The sequence below is a fragment of the Phacochoerus africanus genome, chromosome 12 (genome assembly GCF_016906955.1).
Source record: "Phacochoerus africanus isolate WHEZ1 chromosome 12, ROS_Pafr_v1, whole genome shotgun sequence".
Classification (NCBI taxonomy): Eukaryota; Metazoa; Chordata; class Mammalia; order Artiodactyla; family Suidae; genus Phacochoerus; species Phacochoerus africanus.
The window spans coordinates 19,319,879-19,347,543 of record NC_062555.1 but is presented as its reverse complement, the minus strand read 5'-3'; the positions used below and the strand labels follow the sequence as shown (position 1 = coordinate 19,347,543).

The 27,665-nt window shown below is 54.0% G+C and overlaps 2 protein-coding genes, 1 long non-coding RNA gene and 1 other non-coding gene across 15 annotated transcripts in view; 1 reads left to right on the top strand and 3 right to left on the bottom strand.

Annotated features, from left to right (window-relative positions):
* TMEM63A (transmembrane protein 63A) overlaps window positions 1–13,126 on the top strand; it is a 39,801-nt gene extending 26,675 nt beyond the window's left edge. For all 7 annotated transcript variants that reach the window (XM_047755065.1, XM_047755064.1, XM_047755066.1 and 4 more), the window contains 9 exons: window positions 1,447–1,553; window positions 1,692–1,778; window positions 2,442–2,504; window positions 4,994–5,156; window positions 6,973–7,078; window positions 8,719–8,886; window positions 9,516–9,631; window positions 10,163–10,228; window positions 12,578–13,126. In XM_047755065.1, the coding sequence (XP_047611021.1) occupies window positions 1,447–1,553; window positions 1,692–1,778; window positions 2,442–2,504; window positions 4,994–5,156; window positions 6,973–7,078; window positions 8,719–8,886; window positions 9,516–9,631; window positions 10,163–10,228; window positions 12,578–12,745 (1,044 nt within the window). In that variant the 3' untranslated portion in view covers window positions 12,746–13,126. The remainder of the gene's footprint in view (window positions 1–1,446; window positions 1,554–1,691; window positions 1,779–2,441; window positions 2,505–4,993; window positions 5,157–6,972; window positions 7,079–8,718; window positions 8,887–9,515; window positions 9,632–10,162; window positions 10,229–12,577) is intronic.
* LOC125112711 (uncharacterized) lies at window positions 674–12,797 on the bottom strand. The gene is made up of 4 exons (XR_007131234.1): window positions 12,734–12,797; window positions 5,218–5,324; window positions 1,676–1,898; window positions 674–916 (listed from the first exon to the last, which is right to left on the bottom strand). It is a non-coding gene; the product is annotated as an uncharacterized LOC125112711 (long non-coding RNA).
* On the bottom strand, window positions 9,865–9,935 carry LOC125113121 (small nucleolar RNA SNORD56). Its single transcript, XR_007131351.1, has one exon. It is a non-coding gene; the product is annotated as a small nucleolar RNA SNORD56 (small nucleolar RNA).
* Window positions 13,127–14,020: 894 nt separating the features above from the next.
* Window positions 14,021–27,665, bottom strand: part of EPHX1 (epoxide hydrolase 1) — a 36,346-nt gene continuing 22,701 nt past the window's right edge. For all 6 annotated transcript variants that reach the window (XM_047755071.1, XM_047755068.1, XM_047755069.1 and 3 more), the window contains exons 3-9: window positions 26,637–26,817; window positions 20,270–20,497; window positions 19,533–19,662; window positions 18,787–18,992; window positions 16,713–16,821; window positions 15,310–15,435; window positions 14,021–14,501 (exon numbers count right to left, since the gene is read on the bottom strand). In XM_047755071.1, coding sequence (XP_047611027.1) covers window positions 14,300–14,501; window positions 15,310–15,435; window positions 16,713–16,821; window positions 18,787–18,992; window positions 19,533–19,662; window positions 20,270–20,497; window positions 26,637–26,817 — 1,182 coding nt within the window. In that variant the 3' untranslated portion in view covers window positions 14,021–14,299. The remainder of the gene's footprint in view (window positions 14,502–15,309; window positions 15,436–16,712; window positions 16,822–18,786; window positions 18,993–19,532; window positions 19,663–20,269; window positions 20,498–26,636; window positions 26,818–27,665) is intronic.

The following is a 27,665-nucleotide window of genomic DNA, read 5'->3' as shown; positions in this document are numbered from 1 at the left end:
GCAGACGTGGGGGTCTTAGGATAAAAGCAGAAGGTAAAATTTCCTCACAATGGTCAGTGATGTGCCAGTGACGTATGCGAGCCAGGCTGCTCCGGGGAGTGGGTAGGAAAGAAAGCACAGCGCTTCGCTGATTGGCGTGGCAAGGTCATGAGTCAGTTATATTTTGACATGTCAGTTTCTGATAATCTTTTTGTAAAATGATTTATTCTGGGTAGGTAATAAATGATTTTTTTGAGTTTTTGTGAAATTGATAACAGCAAAACTAAACACTCCCTAAAATGGCATCCATTTGGTTTCCCATAGTTAGCCCTTCCCCGACGACCCCCAGGGCTGCACGTGTGGACATAGGGAGGTTCCCAGGCTAGGGGTCAAATTAGAGCTGCACCTGCCAGCCATGGCCACGGCAATGCCGGATCCGAGCTGCATCTGTGACCTACACCCCATCTCACGGCAACACCAGATCCTTAACCCACTGAGCGAGGCCAGGGATCAAACCTGCATCCTCATGGGTACCAGTCAGGTTCTTAACCTGCTGAGCCACAACGGGAACTCCTCCCTAGGTCTTTCTACAGTTATTGTCCTCTCGTCTAATTCAACAGTGGTTTTTAGAAGTTGGCCTTTATCAAGTTTTTCCAGAGTGTCCAACTTAGCTCTCAAAGAAATCCTCTCTCTGTTGTTGTTGTCATTTTATCAGACAAGGTGGTAAGTTAACTGCATTATGTAATCACAGTAACAAGTACAACGGGCAGAGACAGGATCATGAACAAACACGAAGCCATTCCTGGAATCTGTGGCTGGGCCGGTGGAGCCGAGGGGGCGGGCAGCTGGGGAGTGGCCCTGCCTGGTGGTGTTGGCAGTGTCACATCTTCCTCTGGCCTCCCTCGGGGTCTGTCTGCAGGGAGTGGAGGTTATCCATCTGGGCAGAAAGACAGGTGGAGTTGAGTTGTATGTGAAGTCGCTCTCCTTACTCTAAAGAGCTGTGCAGACGTCAGGTGCTGTTATGGTCTATTCAGCCAACATTATGGAATGTACCAGGCACAACACTGGTTCTGGGGATCCAGGATGACCAAAACCTGACACCTCCCACCCCAGCCCCACCAGATGTCATGGAGTTGCCCTGCTGACAACAGGTCACAGTCTGGGAATTCCCTTCATGGCTCAGCGGTTAAGAAACCCAGCCAGGGTCCATGTGGATGTGGGTTGGATCCCTGGTCTTGTTTGGTGGGTTGGGGATCTGGTGTTGCCGTGAGCTGTGGTGTAGGTCGAAGATGAGGCTCAGATCCTATGTTGCTGTGGCTGTGGTGTATGCGGTGGCTGTAGCTCTGATTCAGCCCCTAGCCTGGGAACCTCCATATGCTACAGGTGCAGCCCTTAAAAACAACAACAGGTCATGGCCCAAAGCCCCCTCGGCCCACAGCGCTCTCTGCTCTTCTGGACTGTTTCTAGGACCCCGTCATCAGCCAGTTCTTCCCGACCCTCCTCCTGTGGTCCTTCTCGGCCCTGCTCCCCACTGTCGTTTACTACTCCACGCTGCTGGAGTCTCACTGGACCAAGTGAGTCCCGGGCTCGCCCCTGAGAAGGGTTTCTGTGCCACCCCCTCCCGCCCAGCGGGATGGGCACAGGGCAGGGGCCTCACTGGGGACGCCTGGGGCATTTGAGGGCCTGCGAGGCTCACCTATGACTTCCCGCAGGTCAGGGGAGAACCGGATCATGATGACCAAGGTCTACATATTCCTGATCTTCATGGTGCTGATCCTGCCCTCCCTCGGCCTCACCAGGTACCTGTCACCACCTCTTGCCTTAAATGCAGAACCAGGGTCCCCTCGGGGAACACTGTCCCCACGAAAATGCACCCACTTGGAAAGCGATTGGCTGGCTCACTGATTCTTTCGGAGGTCCTAAATAAAAAAAAAAAAAAGCTTGAAATGACATGCATCATGGGGCTTCCATGTAGGGGGAGGGTCAAATCACGGCTTTGCTTATCTCGAGGAAGGAAGTTTCTATTAAAGCAGACCCTGGTACGTTACGGTGGAGTGAGAAGCATCTTAGAGAATCGTAGAGTATATCTTGAGCTTCAGCCTTTCTTTTTAGAGCAGAACAAAAAAAAGGAAAGAAAACATATGCAAAGATCACACGGAGGGAGTTCCCCTTGTGGCTCAGCAGTAATGAGCCTGACTAGTATCCATGAGGACGCAGGTTTGATCCCTGGCTTCACTCAGTGAGGTAAGGGTCTGGCATTGCCGTGAGCTGTGGTGTAGGTTGCAGATTTGGCTTGGATCCTGTGTTGTTGTGGCCGTGGTGTAGGCCAGTAGCTAGAGCTCTGATTAGACCCCAGCCCAGGAACTTCCATATGCTGTGGGTACGGCAATAAAAGATTTAAAAAAAAAAAGATCACATTGAGTGTTGGAGGTAAATTTTCATGGAATTCATTTTTCTTTCAGTCTGGATTTTTTCTTCCGGTGGCTCTTTGATAAAACCTCCTCAGAGGCCTCTATCAGGTTGGAGTAAGTATTTGCCGCGTTGCATTTTGGAGCCAGGGTCCCTGGGAAATGTCCCCCCCGGGGGCTGGGGCCAGTGGCGGCGGGAGGGGGGTCTGTGCGTTGGAGCCCCTGGTTCTCCCACTGCCCCTGTGGGTTCCCGGCTGGGCCGCACCCAGGGAGCTGACCGCCTTTGTGCTACGTGTGCTGAGGTGGGGGCGAATCTTTGAGGCCGAAACTCCATGAGAGTGGCTGAAACTTAATGAGAACAGACCCGCCTTGGGAAATGGCATTGCCAGGTGCAGTGGTGCCAGGGAAGGGGAAGGAGAAGAGTAGTAAACAGTGCAGCCAGGATTATTTCTGCTAGAATGGGGTTCAGCTTATTTGTGATGTGCATTCTTGTTAGTGTTTTCAAAGCTTGTACCATACCCGCTCATAGCACTACCTGTGATTTAAGAAGGTACGATGCTAAACGCTTTAGTCATTTTCTCATTCCACCTTTGCAACAAGCAAGGAGGTGGAAACACTGACTCTTTCCATTTCACAGAGAAGAAGACTGAGGCCCAGAGATGTTATAACCTTGCCCATAGCTACCCAGCTAGTAGGAGAAGAGCTGGGATCCAGCCGCAGCCCCTACTGTACTGTTCTTTAGGTCCTAACGTAGGCCCTAGGGTTCAAGGTAGACCTTTCCAAAGGAAAGTTTTGTAGCAAAGCCTGGCCATGCTCATCTGAAAGTACAGAGTGAATTATCTTCAGCGGGTTCTCGCTGGGTAAGCTGAGGACCCGCGGAGCTGGCAGCCACAGGCAGACGCACACATAGCCAACAGCTTGGGTCTAGGTTGCCAGGGACACCCAGATGGCCAGACCCCCAGTCATCTCCCAGTCCAGTCTCACAGGACTTGTCAGCTGCGACTGACACATTCGCCACGCCTTCCTCCTTGAAGTGCTGACTTCACTTGGCTCTGGGGCTCCCCTCTCCTCCCCCCAAGCTCTAAATATCTAAACATCGCTGCCTCAGCCCCCTGGTTGTACCCGGCTCTAGGTGACCTCAGCCGGACCTCTGGATTTTTTGTTTTCTTTTTAGGGTTGCACCTGTGACATATGGGCAGCATACAGAAGTTCCCAGGCTAGGGGTTGAATTGGAGCTGCAGTTACTGGTCTACACCGTAGCCATGCCAGATCCAGGCTGCATCGTCAACCTACACCACAGCTCATGGCAATACTGGATGCTTAAGCTACTGAGCAAGGCCAGGGATCGAACCTGTGTCCTCATGGATACTAGTTGGGTGCTTAACCTTCTGAGCCTCTATGGGAACTCCCTCGACCCCATGGCAGCTGACTACTCCTGAGTCAGAGTAGGTGGGTGCTGTCCCATCTGTCACTCCAGCCTGCACCTCCAGACCCCCCCGTCCCGCTGCAGCCCTACATGGGGTTCTGCTGGGCCTCTTGGGCATTACCTGCCCCAAACCAAGCTCCTGACTTTTATCCCCAAATCTCTATTCCCACAGTCCTCACCCCTCCCCCACGCCCCATGGCACTTTTCTGGTGGCTCTGGCAAAAACCCTTGGAATTCTTTGTGTCTCCGCTCTTGCCCTCACATGCCTCACCCGCTCCATCAGCAGATCCTGACAGCTCTGCCCTAAGCTGGATCCAGAACCCCCCATGCTCACACCTGCCCCGCAAGGAAGACAGCAGACACTGTCTGGGAGTCTCCCTGCCGCCTGGCGCCCTCACCACAGCCTGAGCTGCCTTTCTGCTCCAGGCCAGCCCTCTGCACCTTTCAGCCCCAACCCTACCTCCCTCCCTGGCTGCTCCAGCTTCCTGACCCTCTGCGCATGTGCCGGCCACACTCACCTGCCTGAAAGCTGTTAGCTGTGGTTCCCTCTGCATGGAAGCCCTCTCCCAGCTTTCTCTCCACTGCCACGTCTCTGCACAGGGCACGCTTACTAGAAAGGCTTCTCTGGGAGTTCCCGTTGTGGCTCAGCACGTTTTGAACCTGACTAGTATCCATAAGGATGCAGGTTCAGTTCCTGGCCTTGCTCAGTGGGTTAAGGGTCCAGTGTTGCCACAAGCTGTGGTGTAGGTCACAGACACGGCTGGGATCTGGCATTGCTGTGGCTGTGGTATAGGTCAGCAGCTGCAGCTCTGATTCCACCCCTAGTCTGAGAACCTCCATATGCTGCAGGTGTGGCCCTAAAAAGACAAAAAAAGGAAAAGAAAGGCTTCGCTGATGGCTGTGTAACATGGTGAACATGGCCCCATCTGCTGTATTTTCCCCTGGAGCACATGTACACCTGGCAGGCTACTTCTTGTTTGTGTGTGTGTGTGTGTGTGTGTGTGTGTCCCCTGCCCCCTGCAACTAGGATGTAAACCCCATGAGAGCAGGGTGAGGGGCTCTGATGCATTCTCAGGGCCTGGCACATGTGTGTGCTGCACACACGAAAAGAGGGGATGAGTGTCCAGCCACCAGGGCCCCTCTCCCGCTCTCAGGGTTCCGCTCTCACGGTCCTTCCCAGGTGCGTCTTCCTGCCCGACCAGGGCGCCTTCTTCGTCAACTACGTCATTGCCTCGGCCTTCATCGGCAACGGCATGGAGCTGCTGCGGCTGCCCGGCCTCATCCTCTACACCTTCCGCATGGGCATGGCCAAGACCGTGGCCGACCGCAGGAACATCAAGCAGGTACACACGGAGGGCGTGGGCGCGCTCTTCCTCCCTGAGCCTCCCTGCTGCCCGTATTTACCCAGCCACCTGCTAGGTGCCTGGCGCTGTGCTCCGGGTGCATCTGTGGGGGGTGGAGGCGTGAGCAACCGCGGCAGCCTGGCTTCTAATCCTCTGCTGTGACTCGGGCTGGAGGAGAGAGTGGTGATTTTTGCATTTTAACCAGTCTGAAGACAGACCAGACAGACAGACAGACACACACACACACACACACACACATCAATACAGTCCTTTCCCGGGAGTTCCCGTTGTGGCTTAGTGGGTTAAGATCCTGACTAGTATCCATGAGCATGCAAGTTCGATCCCTGGCCCCAGTCAGTGGGTTAAGGATCCAGCCTTGCTGTGGCTGTGGTGTAGGCTGGTAGCTGAAGCTCTGATTGGACCGCGAGCCTGGGAACCTCCATATGCTGCAGGTACGTCCCCCCAAAAAAAACAAACCAGAAAGCATTCCTTTCCCTTGGGCCTTCATTTGTATGCTTTTTTTTTTTTTTTTTTGGTCTTTATGCCTTTTCTAGGGCTGCTTCTGAGGCATATGGAGGCTCCCAGGCTAGGGGTCTAGTCAGAGCTGTAGCCGCCAGCCTACACCACAGCCACAGCAACGTGGGATCCGAGTCACATCTGCGACCTACACCACAGCTCACGGCAACGTCAGATCCTTAACCCACTGAGCAAGGCCAGGGATTGAACCCGCAATATGGTTCCTAGTCGAATTCGTTTCCACTGAGCCATGACAGGAACTCCTGTATACTTTTTTTAATGGCATATGCAAGTTCCTGGGCCAGGGTTTGACTCTGAGCTGCAGTTGCAGCAATGCTGGATCCTTTAACCCACTGTGCTGGGCCAGGGATTGAACTGGCACCTCCATGGTGACCAGAGCCACGGCAGTCAGATTCTTAACCCACTGCACCACAGCGGGAACTCCTGCATTCATTTTTAGGTGACCACAGAGGTCAAAGCTGTTTTGGGCTGGTGGCATTTGTTCCAAGATTCCCTAAGTTGGGTGTGTGGCCTTCTTGTGTTCTCATTTGCCGTTGTGGGAGCTGTAAGAGGAGAAGCACCGCATTCTGTCGTGTTGTCCCCAGAGCCCGCTGTGAAATGGCCACTTGTGCGGCCCACTCTGCAGACACACGTACTCAGCGCTAGACAGGAGCTGAGGGTCTGGGCCGGAGACTCAGGGCTAGGAGGGCAGAGCCGCCATTGGTCTGTGGCCCAGGGGATCTCAACCATTTAGTCTCTGACACCCCCTCTCTGCCCTCTGGGGGCTTGCAGGCCTGATGGGTAGATATAATTAGAATAAGAGAAACATGGAGTTCCCTTGTGGCTCAGTGGAAATGCATCTGATTAGCATCCATGAAGATGCAGGTTTGATCCCTGGCCTCGCTCAGTGGGTTAAGGATCCGGTGTTGCCATGAGCTGTAGTGTAGATTGCAGATGCAGCTTGGATCCCCACGTTGCTGTGGCTGTGGTATAGGATGGCAGCTATAGCTCTGATTCGACCCCTAGTCTGGGAACCTCCCTATGCAGCCCAAAGAGCAAGAGAAACCCTAAGAAGACCTGAGTCATTGTGCCTTGGGGGGTCTGGGTGTGGGCTCCGGGAAGCTGGAGGAGGCTTGTGGAGGGACAGAAAGGGCCTCGAGGGGTGGGGGCGGCTGTGAGTCTCTCGTTTCCAAAGCCCTTCCTTGCCCCACTCCCCCCTTCTCACCTAGAGTGCCCTGAGGTGGGGGGTCGGGAGGACCAGACCTGCAGGCCCCTCCCTGCCTCCCCCTCCCCCTTCCAGAACCAGGCCTTCGAGTTCGAGTTTGGAGCCATGTACGCCTGGATGCTGTGTGTCTTCACCGTGATCATGGCCTATAGCATCACCTGCCCCATCATCGCGCCGTTCGGTGAGTGGTCCCGGAGCCGGTCTCCCCGGGGAGGTGGATGGCTGATTCCCCTGGTGACAGCCATTGCCAGGGTGCTGGGGAGCCCCACAGACAGAGCACCTCTGTAGCCACAAGAATCACGAGCTGCCCAGGAGCCACAGGGGATACTGGGTTTAGTTCCGCCTCGCATGGATTCCTTCCACACTGGGACCTCTCTCAGTATTTCTCCTGGTTAGAGGGTACCTGCCGGCTGCCGGCTTCATTCTTGGTTGATTCTCTGGCAGCGGCTGAGTAGTGATGGAGGCGCTCGTGTTTGTGCTCTCGCTCTGGCCAGCCACTGTCGTGGTCCAGGTGGATTTTGATAATTCTCTCACGTCCTTCGAGGCGGGTCTTGGTTCTGTCCTCCTTTCACAGATGAAGCACTTAACGCTTTGGTAGTGAGGAGTAGAGTCTGGATTTGAACTTAGGACCGTTTGACTTTGAAAGCCCAGGCTTTGCGGCCACAATAAAGCATCAGGAGCTGGCAGATAAATGGAAGACTGGAAGGAAACCAAACACCCAAGAGACTGTTGGCAGTGCTAGCTGAGGTCTGGGGGGGGGAAGTGTTAGTTTTCTCCAATACTCTCTTGTACTATTTTATTTTATTTATTTTATTTTTGCTTTTTAGGGCTGCACCTGCAGCATATGGAGCTTCCCAGGCTAGGGGTAGAATCAGAGCTGTAGCTGCCAGCCTGATCTGAGCTCCATCTCTGACCACAGCCACTGCAATGCCAGATCCTTAAACCACTAAGCGAGGCCAAGGATCGAACCTGTGTCCTCATGGATGCTCGTCTGCTGAACCATAACGGGAACTCCTCTTGTACTATTTTAAAGATCTACAGTGGCTTTACTCTTTGAAAAGAAACTTTTTTTTTTTTTTTTTAATAAGAACTTGACATAATGGAAAAGGCAGTACCTGCCTTCTGGGGTAAGACCCTTGGGCATCTGTTGACAGGGATGGGTGCAGGAGGTCGGCTCAGGTGGGAGAAGGAAAGGAGGGGGAGCACTGAGCAATAAGGGGCAGGGGGCTCTGTGGTGGTGGTGGGGTCTCAATGTGGGAGGAAGTAGAGCCAGGCATCTGGGGGTAAAATCACCTCTTTCCCCAAAATGGTCCTAGAATCTCAATGTTCCGTGGGGATAGAGGCACAGACCCTCTACTCCCTGGCGTCAGAAAAAGGCTAGGAAGCGGAAGGGAAGAGGGGGAGGTGGAAAAAGAGGGATCGGGAGAAAGAGAGGAGTTCCCCTTGTGGCTCAGCAGAAACAAACCTGTCTATCATCCACGAGGATGTGGGTTTGATCCCTGGCCTTGCTCAGTGGGTTAAGGATCTGGCATTGCCATGATCTGTGGTGTAGGTCACAGATGTGGCTTGGATCTTCTGTGGCTGTGGTGTAGGCCGGCAGCTGCAGCTCCGATTTGACACGTAGCTTGGGAACCTTCATATGCTGTGGATGCGGCACCTAAAAGAGAGAGAGCACTGGCAGCCAGGATATGCACGTATGCATTTAGCCCGGCAGCAGCCACAGCCCCAGCTCCAGGCACAAATAGCCGCCTCCTAGAGGACTGGGCACAGGGGCCCTTGCAGCCCAGCCGGATCTGCAGCTCAGGGCCCCCTGCTCCTCAGGCCTCATCTACATCCTGCTCAAGCACATGGTGGATCGGCACAACCTCTACTTCGTCTACCTCCCGGCCAAGCTGGAGAAGAGGATCCACTTCGCGGCCGTGAACCAGGCGTTGGCCGCTCCCATCCTGTGCCTCTTCTGGCTCTACTTCTTCTCCTTCCTGCGCCTGGGTGAGGGGCCCTGCTGACCAGGGCGAGGGTGGAGGGCAGGAGGCATCCAGTCAAATTCCTCACTGCTTGAAGAGCATCAACTCCGTGTCCAATCAGAAGGTGGTACCCCCGGGTGAAGGCTGGATGCAGCCCTGGCAGCCCAGGCCCCAGGCTTAGCCTGGACTCACGTAACGTGGTGAAGGCCAGGTGGATTACTGCAGGTGGCCTTACAGAGAAGACAGTCCCTTCACCAGCTACGCAGGGGCTGAAGCAGATGGGGTGGAGAATGGGCCCAGGCCTCACACCTCACAGTGCGGAGGGCATACAGGAGGGAAGACGGGAGTGTGATTTGCTCCTATCCGTTGGGGGCCCCTGCATCCTCACTGGGGTTGGGAGGGAAATGACCCAGCAAGGAAGCTGGCAACGTGCCACTGACTCGGTGCCCCCGTAGCTGAAATCTGACCGGGGATCACGCCAGCCGTTCCATGGGTCACTCTGTGCCCTCCTGGCCGTGAAGACACCATCCCAGCTGCTGGGGGTCAGGGGGCGGCAAGATGTCTTCTCTGCCTTTTCTGCCTGATGAGAAGCCACCCGCAGTTTCAGCTGTGCCCTCCCCTGCCCCTGCAAAGCTGGCATCCCTCTGTCCCCAGGTCTGAAGGCTCCCCTCACCCTGTTCACCTTCCTGGTGGTGCTGCTCACCATCCTGGTCTGCCTGGCCTACACCTGCTTTGGATGCTTCAAGCACCTCAGCTCCCTGAACTACAAGGTAAGGGCCCCCCTCAGTGCTCCCAGCCAGGACCCCCAAGAAGACGGTGGGTTCGCTCTTCACCCCTCCTCCCTGCCTCCTGCAGCAGCCGATCCGCAGCCCTCTCTGCATTTTCTGTATTTGTTTATTTATTTTGGTGGTGTGTGTGTGGGCATTTATTTAAGTAAACCAAACTCACCAGTCCCTAAAGGGACCTACAACTCCCACTCCCCAGTATTCTCCCACCCTCAGCTTCACTCAGACCCGAAGCACCAATACTCTCTAGGTGAGTTGCAGTTGTCGAAAAATATTGCCGTCATTGTAGCAGATTTTATTTATCCCCAGGAAAGGTGTGGGTAATTGCGTGGAATGCGTAGCTTCCCTCCCACCCCCTCCCCTGCTCCCTGCGCCGCCCCCCCTTTGGGCTGCCAGTGGGAGCTTTGTGCCAGCTGGTACTATTATTCTGGGTGTTAATAGTCTGTCTGTTTGGAGGGTGTTAGTGCAGGAAGATCAGTTGTATTTAGCTTTGCAAGTGTTTGCCGTTATCTGCAGATGGAACAATCGGTGGCGAGTGACAGAGGAAGTGAGGTCGGGGCCCACCTGCCTCCCCCTTTCACAGTAAGTGCGGTCCCCCCCGCCCCCGGAGCCCCGAGCACCTACAGCGGTCCCGACCAGATGGGCCCTGCAAAGATGCTTTGAACCTCTCAGAAGTCCCTTGGTCACGTGCCAGGCGGGTTTCTGAATTAATGTCGTTTGAGAAGGAATCCCTGGTCTCTCTGGATGTTTTCTCTCACGTATGTGAAGCTACATCCGTCACCCGAGAAGATAATTAGTGTTGCCACGATATCTGCCCAATCCCCCCCCCTCCAGTTTCAATTCCTTGCTCACTCCCCTTCTCTGCACTTTTTTTTTTTTTTTTTGCTTTTTAGGGCCACACCCTTGGCATATGGAGGTTCCCCAGGCCTAGGGGTCGAATCGGAGCTGCAGCTGACAGCCTCCACCACAGCCACAGCAATGCCAGATCCAAGCCACGTCTGTGACCTACACCACAGCTCTCAGCAACACCAGATCTTAAACCCACTGAGCAAGGCCAGGATTTGAACCTGCAACCTCATGGTTCCTAGTCAGATTCATTTCCACTGTGCCACGACGGGAACTCCCCCTTCCCTAGATATTTAATGCTTGGTGAGTCTGAGCCCTTCATGAAGCCACATTGCAAGGCTGTGGTTTGCTGAGGCTCTGTGAGAGCATGCTGCCCGCTGTGCCAGTGTGAGGACCTCCACTGGATGCCAAGAGGGTGTCATTAACTCCCCTCTGAATTCAGCCAGTGGACTTTGCACCTGCTGGGGAGGAGGGCACAGTGTTGGGAAGACAGTAGGACTCCTCTCCGTCCTGGTTCTTCCTGTGTCCGGCCTCCTCGGTCCTGCTCCCAGGGCAGAGTTGGGAAACGAGCACGGACCACGGGCCCCCAGGCCTGTGACCGGTGGCCTGATGGACAGGGCTGGGACAGCACAGATCTAGATCAGCGGCAGAGTTCTTTCCAGTGGCTCCCTCAAGGTGTCAGGTACGCTCATTGGTGTCTGTCCTTGGACCAACTCCAGAGAAGGTTTCAGGAAGATTCCTTACTGGGCCTCTGCCTGCCCGATACCATGCATGCCCTGTTCCCAGCCTGGCTTTCAGCTGGAACCTGGGCTGTGAGGAGCATAACCTCCGCAATTCGGTCAGCTGCTCAGAAGTCCTGCTGCCCTCGTTCTGTTTTATTATTTTTTTCTATTTTTGCTCTTTTTGTCTTTTTAGGACTGCTCCTGCAGCACATGGAGGTTCCCAGGCTAGGGATTGAATTGGAGCTGCAGCTGCTGGCCTACACCACAGCCACAGCAACGCCAGATCTGAGCCGCATCTGACCTGCACCACAGGTTACGGCAATGCCCGATCCCCAACCCACTGAGTGAGGCCAGGGGTCAATCCCCATGGATTGTAGTCGGATTCGATTCCACTGTGCCATGATGGGAACTCCTATTTACTTTATTTCGTTGTCTTTTTAGGGCTGAACCCATGGCATATGGAGGTTCCCAGGCTTAGGGGTTGAATTGGAGCCGCATCTGCGACCCACACCCCAGCTTATGGCAACACTGGATCCTTAACCCACTGAGTGAGGCCAGGTATTGAGCCTGTGTCCTCATGGATACTAGTTGGATTCTTAACCCACTAAGCCACAACGGGAACTCCATTCCTCAAATTTTTAAATTATTAAACACTTTTTTTTTGGTCTTTTTATGGCTGTACCCATGGCATAAGGTGGTTCCCAGGCTTGGGGTCTAATTGGAGCTGCAGCCGCCTGCCTACGCCACAGCCATAGCAACACAGGATCTGAGATGCATCTGCAATCTACACCACAGCTCACGGCAGTTCCGGATCTTTAACCACTGAGTGAGGCCAGGGATCGAACCTGTACCCTCGTGGATGCTAGTCAGATTTGTTTCCGCTGCGCCATGACAGGAATCCCTGTTTTGTTTTTTCAAACTTGGTTGGCCACACCCATGGCATGTTGACGTTCCAAGGCCTAGGATCAAACCAGAGCCATGGCAGTGACGTCTCATAGTTACTCTGTCGGCCACAAGAAAAATCCTCACTGACCACATTTTAAGCCTGTCCTTTTTCTAGACCTGTCTCCTATAGAAAGTGAGAAATTCTAGAATCCAGCTCCTGGAGAAGTTTTTGTTTCCCCTGAGACACAGGTGTGCTTTCTTCTCTGTGACGGCGAGGACTGTCTGCCTGTGTTTTCTGATTTGCTCTGCATTGGGCGTGTTTTCGTCCTGGTGTCCTATGTTGATGGTAGCGCTTTCTGTCTCCTTTAGGATCATTCTCTGTGACTTCCTGCTGGAGGGAGGCGGGGCAGGAGGGGAGGAACGGGTCCGGGATCTCACGCCTAACACAGCCAGGGCTAATGCCTGCATTTGTTGGCAGCCCTACGTGCCCCGGATCCTGAACAGCTCATCCTCAGAGAAAACAGCCCTGTCCCCACAGCAGCAGCAGACCTACGGTGCCATCCACAATATCAGTGGGACTGTTCCCAGCCAGTGCGTGGTGCAGAGCCCTGCGGACAGTGTGGCAGCCACCTACCAAGAAGCCTGAGGGCCTGGGAGCTGCCGAGCTGGGCCAGGCTTGAGGACTTGGCGAGTCGGGCACAGACACAGGTGGAGAAGCAGCTTGACTCTCACCCCAGCCAAGTTCAGGACTGCTTTCTACATGCTTTAAGAGCATCTGCTCTGAAAAGATGGAAGCAGAAAGGAGCTCTGGCCCTGGGCTTGGTGGGAAGGGTGGGACTGCCAGCCTCTAGTGGTCTTTTCTAGACCCAGTGGAGGAAGGGGAGTCACTGCAGCTCTGGACTCTGCCTGTTCCCCCGAGGCTCTGCTGATGTCCAGCTCCATCTTCTGCTGCGGGTCCGGCTTTGGAGCTGGGATGATATCCCCAATGATTTTTAGCAAGATCATGTGTTGGAACTGTGTCCTCCAACCCATTAGCTGTGGTGATATCAAGCGGGGGGTTATACCGCGTGAACACCTTCTGAGCAGTCATAGCCCCTGCACCCCTCCACCCCCAGGCACACCCACAACCCATAACCAAAGAGCCTACGCAGAAGCTGCAAGCCTGAGATGGGCTCGCAGTGATGGTCCGGGTGGTCCCAGCGCCCAGGGTCCCCGCAGAGCGCTAGGAGGGGGCGGGGCCAGTGCTGGGCTGCAGCAGGCTCCTCCCCAGCCCCACCAGGGTCCTGCGTTTTTGATCATGTTGCCAGTGACACTGTGGCTGGATCAGGGTCTCCCTGCAGCAGACAGGGATGAGAAGGACCACTACTAAAGTGTCTATTCGGCCAGACTGGTGAGATCCAGCCTCTCTTGCCTCTTCAGGCCCCAGAGTGTAGGGCCCAAGCCTCAGCCCTTGAGTCCATCTGTCTGTTCCCTCCCAGGGGGACAGGGCTCAGGGCTTTCTTGAAGGCAAGGGAGAATTGCAGCCCCAGGAGGAGAGGCGCAACCTCTTATTTTTTAATCTCTCTCGGTGGGATCCAGCTGTGAAGCAACTTCCAGCGCTTGTGGGAGAAGCCGCCCCCGCTACTCCCTCCAGGGGGCGCCAGTGGCACGAGCGTGCGGGTGGGGACTGGAGACCAGAGGCTGCCTGGAGCCTGGTGGACGGGCCTCCAGCAGTGGCCGCGCAGTGTCTGCTTGGAGCTGCCCCAGGCACCCAGACCAGCTAGAGCGGTTTCTTGGTGTCCCCCCCCGCCCCCGCCCCGTGTCCCCACCATCTTTCCCCTCCCAGCGGAACCCCACCCCCGTGCGGACTGCAGACCTGCCAGTTCTGCTGGAGACGCACCCACATGGGGTTGGGACTTACCACGTCACTTGTTCCAGCCACTTTGAGAAGGAAAATCATTTATCATCAAAGTCATGTTGCTTAACAAGTGTGTGGGGAGCATATGCTGAGGGGCAAGCCTGGGGTCCCAGCTGGCAGGGACGGAAGCCAGTGTATTCCTAGGAAAATGGGGCATCTCCACAGAAGCCTGGGAAGCCACCACCCTGCCAGCCCCACTTCTGCCGGGAGCTTCCGGGGAAAAGGACAGGGATCAGGAGGGAGCCTACCACTTGGGAGCAGGGGATGCCTATGAGGTGACAGCCAGTCCCCCACCCGCTGTGGTCACTGCTGCTCCAGCAGCCCCATGAACTTGCGGATGTCCTGGGCCAGCAGCTCCGGCTCCTCAAAGGCGGCAAAGTGGCCCCCACGGGCCATGTAGGAATAGGAGATGAGTTTTGGGTACTTGTTCTTCACCCACTGTTCGGGGCAGTGTAACACCTCTGAAGGGAAGGCAGCAAAGCCAGTGGGCACGTGGACCTTGATCCTGGAGGAGAAAGAGACCCACTGAGGGGGAGGCGGAGCCCTGTCCCTCTGTCCCCACAGCAGGCAGTGCGGGCGCCTGGGAGTCAGTTCACCCACTAGCACAGAGCCGTAAACTAAAGGACAGACCTAGGGATTTTTTTTTTACCACCCACCTCAATGCCACCCTCCCAAGGGCCCTCTTTTCCGGAAGGGCTGCCCAGGCTGGAGAGTGGCTGAGTGAGAGATCGGTCAGCCCTTTCCCACTGCTGCCGTCTGCAGGTCCCCTATGAGGTCTGCAAGGGTTCCAGGTAAGTCCGCCCCGGGGAGCCGCTAGGGAAGCCTGGAGGCCAGGCCCTGGGTTCCCTCTGTGAGCTTTTTTTTTTTCCTTTTTAGGGCCACACCCACGGCATATGGAGGTTCCTAGGCTAGGGGTCCAATCGGAGCTCCAGCTGCTGGCCTACACCACAGCAACTGGATCCAAGCCGCATCTGTGACTATACCACAGCTCATGGCAATGCTGGATCCTAAACCCACTGAGTGGGGCCAGGGATCAAACCATGTCCTCGTGGATACGAGTCGCATTTGTTACCACTGAGCCACAACAGGAACTCCCATGAGCTAATTCTAAAGACAGATTTTTCTGAACCTCCCTGACCTTTAAACCGTATTCTCTTCCTGTATGCCCGCTGTGCACTGAAGGCTAGGTTGTACTTTTCTGCATCAAATGCCTGCCTTTGAGCCCAAGACCAGGCTGGCCGCCACCCCCCCCTCCACCTCCCAGCCTCAGAGGCGCCTTCCTCAGACCCCATGCCGGGCTCAGCCACACTTACGCCTCATGCTTATTGGCCATCATGCCCTGTCCTAGGTTCTCCTTGTAGAAGCGCTGGGAGGGGGTGATGGTGCCCGTTGTCCAGTAGACCATGATGACTGTCAGCAGCTCATCCAGGGAGAACTTCCTGGCAAAGCAGACCAAGGGCCGCTCTCAGTGCCAGCTGCAGTTGCATGATGCCAGGGCTGCCACAGAGGAGGCCAGGCCCTGTGCCCGCCTGGCCTCCCTCCTCAGACTGTGCTGTAAGCTTAGTGGTCTTAGCCCCGGGCCCGAGGGAAGCCTGCCCAGGGTCACCAGCAACCGGGATGCCAGAGTGATGACCCTGTTTGAGACAGGCTGTGGTGGCTCATACTGTCATCCTGGGTGGTGTCAGCCAACCCCTGCTCCAACCTGCCCCCAGAGGTTCAGGCCAGACAGGAAGAAGCAGGTGGGGTCAACTGAACCCAGGGGCTTGGGCCGGTCACTGCCGGGTGGCCGGGAGGTCTAAGGGTAGGATGCTGCAACCCTGCTCAGAGGTGGTGCCTACTCCTGGACCCTCAGTGCAGGCTGCCCTCAGACCACGCTCGGGGGGGCCCACCCCTGCCAGGCCCTGAGCAGAACCTGGTCTCCAGGCAGCCTTCAGAGCCCGCGGTCCTGCCCTGGCAGGGCACCAAGAGAAGCAGGGCATTTTTTTTTTTTTCTTTTCAGGGCGACACCTGTGGCATTTGGAGCTACAGCTGCTGGCCACAGCCGCAGCCACGGCCACCCAGGATCCGAGCCACGTCTGCGACCTACACCACAGCTGACGGCTATGCCAGCTCCTTAACCCACTGAGTGAGGCCAGGGATAGAACCTGCGTCCTCATGGATGCTAGGGTTCTTAACCCACTGAGCCACAGTGGGAACTCCTGGGGCATTTTTATTTACCAGCTGGCCAGCGTGCCTCCTGCCAAACCCGTGTCACCCCAAGAAGCAGCCATGGGGCCCTGCAGACACCCCTTTCCTTCAGCACAGGACACCCCTTTTCCTCTCCAGCCTGGGAACTGCTGAACAGGTGAACCCCCTCCCCTGGCTCCAGACTGCGGGGCCCATACTCCAGGAGGAAATATGCATTCGGGACCTAATGCTGGAGCCTGAGGCCTGTGGACTCCGGAAAGCCCCACATCCTCCTGGCCCTGCCAGCCCCTTGGGCTCTCGTCTCCTGGCACTGGGTTCCCTCGGCCTGGCCTGTGTCCCGGGGCCCTCCATGCCCACTGGGTGTGCTTCCCACTGCTCCCCCACTCACCTGCCACTCCCCAGCCTCGACCTTCTCCCCGGAAAAACCACCCATTGCACTCCGGGCCCTCCAGCTTCCCTGACACCTGCTCCCCTTCAGGGCGCTCAACCTGGGGGCCTTCTGTCCCAAGGCTGGTGGGTGGGGTCTCACCTCTCCAGGCCGCCATCCTCCAGGTCTCGGAACTCTTCGTTGGTCCAGGTAGAAAACTTCTCTAGGATGTAGGCAGCCAGGCCCACAGGGGAGTCATTCAGGGCACAGCCTGATGTGGGAAGAAGCAAGAGAGCAACTCAGCCTGGGACCAGGGAGCTGGCCCCACGCACGGTACCATGGACAGGAAGCTCATGTTGGAGCACAGCTCTGCCCTAACCCTCGGGGTGTTCCTGTAGCTCACTTTCCTGCCCCCCAGCCTTGGAATCCTCGTCTGACAAAAGGGATAGCATCTCCGCCACTGCCTCACAGGGAACCACTTGGGCAGCTTCCTGCAAACTGAAGGGGCTGTGACACTGGGTTTTGTAGGATCTAAATGAGAAATATAGGAGTTCCCTTCGTGGCTCAGTAGAAAAAGAATCTGACTAGCATCTATGAGAATGCAGGTTTGATCCCTGGCCTTGCTCAGTGGGTTAAAGATCCAGTGTTGCCGTGAGCTGTGGTGTGGGTTGAAGACGTGTCTCGGATCTGGTGTTGCTGTGGCTGTGGTGTAGCCTGGGAGTCCCCAAATGTCGAGGGTACAGCCCTAAAAAACACCAAAAAAAAAAAAAAGAGAGAGAGAGAAATATATATGAATGCTAGGTGGTTGTTTTGTTTGGTTGTTTTTTTGTTGCTTCATCATAATCAGATTTATTTTTGCTTTTTTCATTAAATTTTATTGGCATAGAGTTGACTTAAAATGTTGTGTTGGTTTCAGGTGTACAGCAAAGTGAAGCAGTTATACAAATATTCATTGCTTTTCAGATTCTTTTCCCATATGGGTTATTTGAATGCTGTTCTTTTTTTTTTTTGTCTTTTTGCCATTTCTAGGGCCACTCCTGCGGCATATGGAGGTTCCCAGGCTAGGGGTCGAATCGGAGCTGTAGCCGCCAGCCTACACTGGAGCCACAGCAACGTGGGATCCGAGCCACGTCTGCAACCTACACCACAGCTCACGGCAACGCCAGATCCTCATGGTTCCTAGTCAGATTTGTTAACCACTGAGCCACGACGGGAACTCCTGAATGCTGTTCTTAAAAAGTGAGGGGTTTTTTTGGTTATATTCTATGACTAGTGAAAAATAAGAAACCTTAAAGTCCAAAATAGAGAATCACTTACAAATAAATGTTGATCCGCCCATAAGCTCAAATACTGGGCAGACATTAAAAAACATTAAAGATGGCTGGGAAGACAGCATGGATAGATTTCACAAACAGAATATAGGGCAGAGAAGCCATATTTAAAAGAAACTTACCCCTGGTTTTTTTTGGTCTGTTTAGGGCTGCACCCGTGGCTTATGGAAGATTCCCAGGCTAGGGGTCCAATTGGAGCTGCAGCTGCCGGCCTACACCACAGCCACAGCAACGCCAGATCCGAGCCGCGTCTGCAACCTATACCACAGCTCACGGCAGTGCCGGATTATGGGGACGCAGATTTGACCCCTGGCCTCGCTCGGCGGGTTAAGGATCTGGTGGTGCCGTGAGCTGTGGTGTAGGTCTGGGACGTGGCTCAGATCTGGCGTGGCTGTGGCTGTGGTGTAGGCTGGCAGCTGCAGCTCTGATTCTACCCCTAGACTGGGAACTTCCTATGCCGTGGGCGTGGCCCTAAAAAGACAAAAAAAAGAAAAAATTAGCCCTTAGCAGGGCCAGGTGGCAGAACCAGTTGCTGGGTCCCCCTCACTGTCTTGGGGAACCACCCAGGCCCTGAGGCACCCCTCCCCCCACTCCTCTCTGTCCCTCCACGTCTCCCTGTAGGACGGAGGCTCGGGGGCGGAGGGGTGAGGGGTCAAAGCCACTGGGAACACTGACTTCACTCAGTGGAGTCGTGGGGAGTTTGATGAGCACTGTGTCACTGACGTCTGTGGAGAAACGCGGTTTCAGGGTGGAAAGGGCTCTGAGTCTCTCACAAAAGGCTGCCACCTCTGAGCAGTGTCCCTGGGGGTGGGTGAGTCCCCCTGGCTGGGAGCCTTGCTGAACAGAACGGAGGTGGCCCCCCCAGCCCACCCCTGGCGGAGAAGGCCTCCCTCGAGCCCCCTCACCCACGGTGTCCGGCTTGGTGCCCTGGATGTGCAGGTAGCCGCTCTCCCTCATCAAGGCGTAGAAGATCTTCTTGAAGGGGTAAAGCAGCTCCACGTCCCTCTCAGTGTAGCCAAAAAGCCTCCCCAAACGCCGTCCCAGGAGAACGGTCAGGGTGTGGACATTTCTTAAAACCAGGGCCATGTTCAAGTGCAGGCCTTTCACGTGGCTGAGGGCAGACAGGGGCCAGAGGAGGCTCAGTGGCGTCCAGGACAGGGCAGGGAACAGATGGAGAAGAAGCCTCAGGGCTGAGGAGCACAGGGCTAGCTCCCTTCAGCCTCTGCCACCACCCCCTCCCGGGGGCAGGGTGACCACGTGAGAGGGAGGAGAGAGTTGGGAAAAGACAGTTTCTAGAAAGATCCAATCAGGTCTCTTTGAAGACTGGGTCCATCAGAAAGGTCCACTCCCTGACCTTCCCCTCTTCTGAGTGGCCTTCTCTCTCTGCCAGAGCACCTGGTGCAGAGTCACTAATCCTGCGTGACATCGAGTAGAGGGAGGATCCGTGCTGAAGTGGCCCAGGCCGAACTGAAAGATGGGGACCCTGTCTCATCTGCCCTGGGCCCGCCATCCTGCTGTGTGGCCCCCATCCCAGGGCTCAGACACTATACCCAGGCAGAGCCTGGCGTGAAGAATCCACCTGTTGCACAGTGCCCACCTTGCATGGGCTGTGCACCCCACCCCCCATGCACACACCTGACAGCTACCTCACCTGGGCACCAGCTGGGCCATGTTGGTGCAGATCAGGGACCCCCAGTCTCCGCCTTGAAGGTAGAATTCCTGGAAGCCCAGCCGCAGCATCAGCTTGTAAAAGATCCTGGCAGCGGCCACTGAGTTGAAGCCTGATGGTGAAGGGGACGAGGAATCATGGGGGGGGGGTCACGCCTTGGGTCCTCCCGGTGTCCTCGGAGATCCCTCAGACCCTCCCCCGTCCCAGGCTCAGGGCGGTGAGAAGGAATCCTGGGGCCCAAGGACGGGGTGCCCAGTGCCCAGAAGGCGATGAGCCTGTGCCAGCCTTGGCACAGAGGGGGGCGTGAGGTGTGCGGCCAGTGCAGGCTGGCCCTGGTGTCTGTGGGTCGATACTGCCTGCGGGGCTGGGACAGTGCAGGGCCCAGACGTGGACCCGCCCCGAGTGGGCAGCTCCTGAGGACACGAGAGTCCAGGTCCTGAGCCAGCTCTGAGTGCTGGGACTCTGCCAGTGTCCCACCCACCGTCTCCTCGGATCCTGGGAAGAGGCGCTGGCCCTTTGACAATAAAATTGCCCCCCTCGCTTCTCTTCCCTCGGTTCGGACCCGTGTCCTCCTTCCTCAGCCTCCTCCTCAGCCTTGACAGGAGGCTGGCCCAGCTGACCACCTGCCGGCCTCCAGGCGGAGAGCCTGGCGGGGGGAGCCCTGGTCCCTAGCAGTGGGGGGCGGCAGCGGGGGCACACGGCCTCCGTCAGCCTCACACCTTTCTTAGAGGATGCCTCTGAGAAGCCGTAGCCAGGAATGGATGGACAGATGACTTCGAACACATGCTCATCGCTCAGGCCGTGGTTCTTGGGGTCCGTCAGGAGCGGGATGATCTTATAAAACTCGTAGAAGCAGCCAGGCCAGCCGTGCACCATCAGCAAGGGCTTCGCGGTGCGGCCGGAGGGCAGCTGGGGGGGCTTCACGTGGATGAAGTGGATGTCCAGCCCTGGGGGGGGGGGGCCACAGTGAGTCAGGGTCGGGGGGTGCCCCGCGCTAGGGAGGCTGCAGTCACCGCCCTCAGGGTAGCGGGTCAGGTGCGGTGCCGCCACAGTATGGACCATGGTAACCATCAGTGCTGGCGGAGGGCCGTTCCCGGCTCCCAGTGGCACTCAATGAATGTCTGTTTAGTCATTTAAAAATTTCAGGAAAGGAGTTCCCGTCGTGGCTCGTGGTTAACGAACCCCACTAGTACCCAGGAGGAATCGGGTTCGATCCCTGCCTCGCTCAGTGGGTTAAGGATCTGGTGTTGCTGGGAGCTGTGGTGTAGGTCACAGATAGGCTCAGATCCTGTGTTGCTGGGGCTGTGGTGTAGGCCGGCAACTGTAGCTACAACTTGACCCTCAGTCTGGGAACTTCCATGTGCAGTGGGTGCAGCCCTAAAAAGACAAAAAAAAAAAAAAGGTGTTTAATAATATAAAAATTTCAGGAAAGGAGTTCCCATTGTGGCTCAGTGGGTTAAGAATCCAACTAGTATCCATGAGGATGTGGGTTCAATCCCTGGCCTCTCTCAGTGGGTTAAGGATCTCACGTTGCTGGGAGCTGTGATGTAAGTCACAGATGCGGCTCCAATTCAACCTCTAGCATGGGAACTTCCATAGGCCATGGGTCTGGCCCTAAAAAACAAAAAAAACCTTTTTTTTCCCTAGGAAAAAACCCCATATACCCACCTATAGAGAATGAAATAGACTATAAATTAACAGTCTACTGTAATGCAACAGTCATCTAAAATGACAGTGTCTAACAGAACACTGTAAACCCGCTAAAATGGAAAAAATAAAAATCATTTACAAATAAAATTAGGAGTTCCCATCATGGCGCAGTGGAAACAAATCTGACTAGGAATCATGAGGTTGTGGGTTCGATCCCTGCCCTTGCTCAGTGGGTTAACGATCTGGTGTTGCCATGAGCTATGGTGTAGGTCGCAGACGCAGCTTGGATCTGGCATTGCTGTGGCTGTGGTGTAGGCCGGCAGCAACAGCTCTGATTAGACCCCTAGCCTGGGAACCTCCATATGCCGTGGGTGGGGCCCTCAAAAGACAAAAAAAAAAAAAATTAAATTAAAAAATATGACAGTGTTGACATGTATTTAATAGTGAAATCAGTTCAGTAGTCACTGCTAAGTGGGGAACACAAATTACCAAGCCATATCCATTGTATGACCCTTTTTTGTCTATTTGTTTTGTTTGTTTTCTGCCTGGCCTGCAGCATGCAGAAGTTCCCAGGCCAGGGATCGAACCAGTGCCATAGCTGCAACCTGATCCACAACAGTGACAATGCCAGATCTGTAGCCCACTGCACTAACAGGGAAATCCCTGTGACCTGATTTTTATAAACAGTCACATTTATACTGTGTATATAGGAAGTTTAAAGTCTGAAAAGATAAGCTACAAAAATGTAAAATGTAGTTCTCTCTCAGCAATAGAAGTTCAAGTGAATAATTGTCATTTTTGTGTTATATATTTTGAATTTTTCTGTGATGGACATATGGATAACTCTTTTTTTTTTGTCTTTTTACAGCCACCTACAGCATATGGAAGTTCCCAGGCTTAGGGATTGAAGCAGAGCTGTAGCCCCAGCCTACACCACAGCCACTTGGGATTTGATCCATGTCTGCCCATTGAGCGGGGTCAGGGATGGAGCCTGCATCCTCATGGATACTAGTCAGGTTCTTAACCCACTGAGCCACAATGGGAACTCCAGGATTTCCTTTTTAAAGGCTGAATAATACTGGTCTCTACATACCATGGACTAGTGCTCAGATTTCCTTAGTTTCTACCCAGTGTCCTTTCTCAGTCCCAGGATCCACCCAGGACAGTTACTTGTCATGTCTCCTTAGGCTCCTCTTAGCTGAGACAGTGCAGATTTTTTTAAAAAACAGCAAACATAATTTACTTCTTAATAAAAATAGAAACCCACATACATTCTATTGTGGAACCTTATTTTTTCACCTAACAGTACATCCTGGGTGTCCCTCTATGTTGCTAAATTTATTCCTCAAGGTTTTTTTAGTAGGTAACGTTACCTCCTTTGGAACACACAGCATGATGTGCCATTTCTTTAAATTGAAATTCTCTCATATTATCATTTGAGTTTAAAGTTAGAAAACGCACACATTCATTCTTGTGTATGCACGGGCAATCTTTGGACGTGTGTATTTAACAGAAGCAGACACTGTCCCCATGGAGGAAACTGATGGCTGGGGGAAGGGCTGAGAGAGAGATTTCCTTTTCACTATCTCCTTCTGTCCTTTTCTTTTTCTTTTTAGGGCTGCACCTGCAGCATATGGAAGTTCCCAGGCCAGGGGTTGATGCCAGCCTACATCACAGCCACAGCAACACCAGATCCGAGCCACATCTCAACCTAAGTCACAGCCTGCAGCAATGCTGGATCCTTAATCCACTGCGAGGCTAGGAATCAAACTTACATCCTCGCACAGACAACACCAGGTCCTTAATGTGCTATTCCCTTCTGTACTTTTTGAAAAATTTTTTTTTTTTTGGTCTTTTTAGGGCCACACCAGCAGCCATACGGAAGTTCCCAGGCTAGGGTTTCAATCAGAGCTACTGCTGCCAGCCTACACCACAGCCACAGCAACATGGAATCAGAGATGCACTGGTGACCTACCCCACAGCTCATAGCAACACCTGATCCTTAACTCACTGAGAAAGGCAAGGGATCAAACCCATGTCCTCATGGATACTAGTTGGGCTTGTTACCACTGAGCCAAGACGGGAACTCTACTTTTTGAGTTTTAAACACATAAATTTTAAAAATTAAAAAGCAGGAGTTCCCTTGTGGTGCAGTGGGTTAAGGATCTGACATTGTCGCAGCAGCAGCTCCGGCCACTACTGTGGTGGGATCCATCCCTGGCACGGGAATTTCCACATGCTGTGGGTATGGCTAAAAGTAAATAAAATAATTAAAATTTAAAAACATGTTAGAAGTTGGTACTTCATAACCTGCCCTATGGGCCCCCTTCCCTTTGGGGAAGGCACGCTCTTCCGGTTTCCCTGTGGGTCTGTGGTGCCCGTGGGTCTCTGTGCCCAGCTGCTGGGTCAGAATCAAGGAGCCAAACTGGGCTCAGGGGGCAGCACCAAGCCTGGCCAGGTGTGCGGAGAAGTGTCACAGCCTAGGGCCCGAGCTGGGACAGTGGCCACTGGTGAAGGAAAAAGCGACAAGCTAGGAGACTGGTGCGCTGCGTTCTGGCCCCGAACCTCCACTTCCTTGTGACTCAGGCCACTCCCTCCTTCCGCCCAGAGGTGACAGGCGGGGGGTCTCTGAAGCCCTGCATGTCTCAGATGCTCTGAGAACAGATGCATCGGTGGAGGCGGCCCAGGACCTCGGCTGGAACCAGAAGCTCCTCACAGAACAGGGATGTGGGAGCAACGGGGAGGCCGAACAAGGATGGTGGCACAAGGACAGAATGGCGGGTAGGGGTCAGGGGCTGAGCACTGAGCAGCCCGGGGCACAGGGGTTAGTGCAGGGTCAGCAAGGACCTCGAAAAGTCCAAACACGAGGGAGGGAGGGAGGTGGTGGCAACGAGCGTGAGGAGGGAAGAGAGACTGTCGAAGGGCTGCTGGACGGGGCTGGGCGGTGGCCACCTTGGCCCCGGGGGTGCTAGGCACACAGCAGGGACCCTGGGCCCGGTGGGAGGCCCCCACACTGCAGGCCCAGGGCTGGGCCACGCGGCTTCAGTCCCAGCGGGCTGCTTCTGTGATGAAGCCGGTGCCAGAAACCGCCTCCTGGGAGCCCCTGTAACCTGAGAGGGGCTTTGTGCTGTGAACGTTCCATATCCCGTGATGTCGTGAGGAACCCTGAGCTGCTCCGTGGGGTAAGGCTTTCCTCAAACTTGCAGCCTCCAGCACGCAAACAGTCCTGTGGGTTTTTCAACATGCTGTTCCCTCCTCTGGACAACCTTCCCCGCACACCTGGCCAACTCCTATTCCTCCTCTAAGTCTCAGCCTAGATACCACCTCCTCCAGGAAGGCTTCCCTGATACTCCCAGGTGGCATGTGGGGCTCCCGAGGCTTCCTCCCTCATCACATCCCTTACCACAAGCTCTAATCACCCCCGAGAGCCTGTGAGCTGGAAAGGCAAGGACCCGGGCCCTCTGACTGTGTGTCCCCAGCCCCAGCCGAATGCCAGGGTACAGGGGGTGCCCTGTCAATATTTGCACAACAGACATTGAAGAGCTGGGCAAACAGAAGGATCTCAGTCAAACCCAAGGAAACTAAGCATCTGGCTCCGGGGATCCAAATGACAACCTTTGGAAACGACAAGCAAGGACCTGCATGTAATTGGCTTAGAGTGGTTTAGATCCTCTTGTCAGCCTCGTAGCAGAAGATATCAAAGTCCTCTACAGGGCTCAGCAACAACTGGCTTATAGTTTTAAATTTTTCTGTATTTTAGGGCTTCACCTGTAGCACATGAAAGTTCCCAGGCCAGGGGTCGAATCCGAGCTACAGCGGCCGGGCTCCACCACAGCCGCAGCCACGCCAGATCTGAGACGCATCTGTGCCCTACGCTGCAGCTGGCAGCAACACCAGATCCTTAACCCACTGAGCGAGGCCAGGATTGAACCTGCAACCTCACGGACACTTGTTGGGCTCTTAAGCTGCCGAGTTAGAATGGGAATTCCTAAATGGTCAATCTTACGCTATGTGTATTTTACTATAATTAAAAACGAATAGAAAATTTGTAAAAATTAACAGTAAGATTTTGATTTTCTTAAATATTCCTATATTTGATTCTAAATCTGGGCCAAAAAATTAAAATGCTTTTCCACAAAGGAAACTATTATCTCACCCCAAATGATCTTCGACGAGCTTCCTAAGAACATCTGAGTGACCCCTGCCCTTGCATATCAAGTCGTGTGAGGACTTGTGACACTGCTGGGACAGGAGGTCTATGCTGCCGAGACAGGATAATTTTTCATAGGACCTTGACTGACAGGCTGAGCACCCTTGCACAGTCACAATATCCTGGACTCCAAACTCTCAAGGGGAGGCTGAGCTGACCGAGGCCACACCCAGATCTCTGTTTTATCTGCATCCTCTCTAAGATTCTTCCAAAGCTGGACTAGATTGTGCATTTCAATATATTTTTTTTTTCTTTTTTGGCCGCCCTGAAGCATACATAGTTCCGGGGACAGGGATCAGATTACATTCGAGCCACAGCTGCAACCTAAGCTGAAGCTGGGGTACTGCTGGAGCCTTAACCTGGTGTGCTGGGCTGGGGATGGAACCTGCCTCCCAGCACTCCCAAGAGACCGCCAATCCTGCTGTGCCACAGCAGGAACTCCCTGGATTGTGCATTTCTTTGGTCTTTTATTTCTATGTTTTTCTGTATTAGCTCTAAAGTCCAATGGGTTTGCTGGGATTTTTGCATTACGATTGCATCCTGGTGAGGTTCTACCTTTCTTTTTTCCATTTATTTATTTATTTTTAATTTATTTATTTTTTGGTCTTTTGCCTTTATAGGGCCGCACCTGTGGCATATGGCGGTTTCCCAGGCGAGAGGTCGAATCGGAGCTGCAGCTGCCAGCCTACACCACAGCCACAGCCACAGCCACGCCAGATCCGAGCTGCGTCTGCAACCTACACCACAGCTCGAGGCAATGCCAGATCCTTAACCCACTGAGCGAGGCCAGGGATCGAACCCACAACCTCATGGTTCCCAGTTGAATTCGTTTCAGCTGCACCACGACGGAAACTCCTTTTATTTTTTTACAGCATAAATTTATTAATCCTTCACAGATTTTTTTTAAATGATTTTTCTTGTTTCCATTATAGCTTGTTTACAGTGTTCTATCAATTTTCTACTGTACAGCAAGGTGACCCAGTCACACATACATGTATACATTCTGTTCTCACACTATCCCCTGTCATGCTCCATCATAAGTGACTGATATAGTTCCCTGTGCTGTACAGCAGGATCTCATTGCTTATGGTTCTACCTTTCAAATATATCTCAGTGACCGATCACTGGATTCTGGGTCTCTCAGCTTTCTCTAAGTCACAATCGGTATCTAAGAAGGCCGTTGCTGTGATATACGCCCCCCTCCGGCTGGTGTTTTGGAAACATACCTTCAATCTTGGTCTTGAAGTGAGGGTACTTGTTGAGAATCTCCACCTGCTTCCTCCAGTCGAATGTGTTCCGCCAGTAGGAGATGATTTTCTTCATATAGTTGGAGTTGAACCCATAGTGGAAGCGGCTGTCCTCCAAAGGCGGGGTTAAGCGAAACTTCTCGATCCTCTGGTGTAAGTCCTGGAGCAAAATGGGGGGACCCCGAGGAGAAGGATGGGGGCAGAGCACAGAGAAAGTTTGTTTCCAGAAGACAGAACAAACCCTGCCACCACGAGAGCCTGTGCTGCATTAGAGGTGAAGCCACGGGGCATCGCACAGGGGGCGGGTGTCCCTGGTCGGCAGACCTGCACTCTGGCTTCTCAGGTTGATACCAGAAGAAACGTCCCCGTTTCCCTCAAGAGTGGCTATTCCCAAAATATCTGCTCTTCCCTCTCCACTTCAGGTTCACGTCTCATTTTTCAGCTTTTAAATGATGAGCAATGCATGTTGAATTTACCAAGGCTTTATACAGCAAGCATTGGTAAACTTTTTTAAAAAATGCTTTTTTAGGGCCAAACCTGTGGCATATGGAAGTTCCCAGGCTAAGGGTTGCATCAGAGCTGCAGCCACCAGCCTACGCCACAGCCACGCCAGATCCTTAACCCAGTGAGCGAGGCCAGGGATTGAACCTGCAGCCTCCTGAATACAGGCTGGGTTCACCATCTGCTGAGCCACAGTGGGAACTCCTCTTAGGCTTTTGGAGCTGTGGCTACTCCACTCCATCCAGGTAGGCAGTACATGGATCAATGGCATGGCTGTGTTCCAACAAAATTTTATTTATGGACACTGAAATTTGAATGCCATGTCATTCTCACATGTTACCAAGTTTTCTTTTGATTTTCCCCAACCATTTAATGATGTAAAAACTATTCTAAGCAGGGGAGCTGGACAAAAACAGGTGGCAGGGTGGATTTGCCACCTCTGATATACAGCCCTGAATGATAACAGGATAACTCAGTTGGGATGACAATTACAGACCAGGAGAGAAG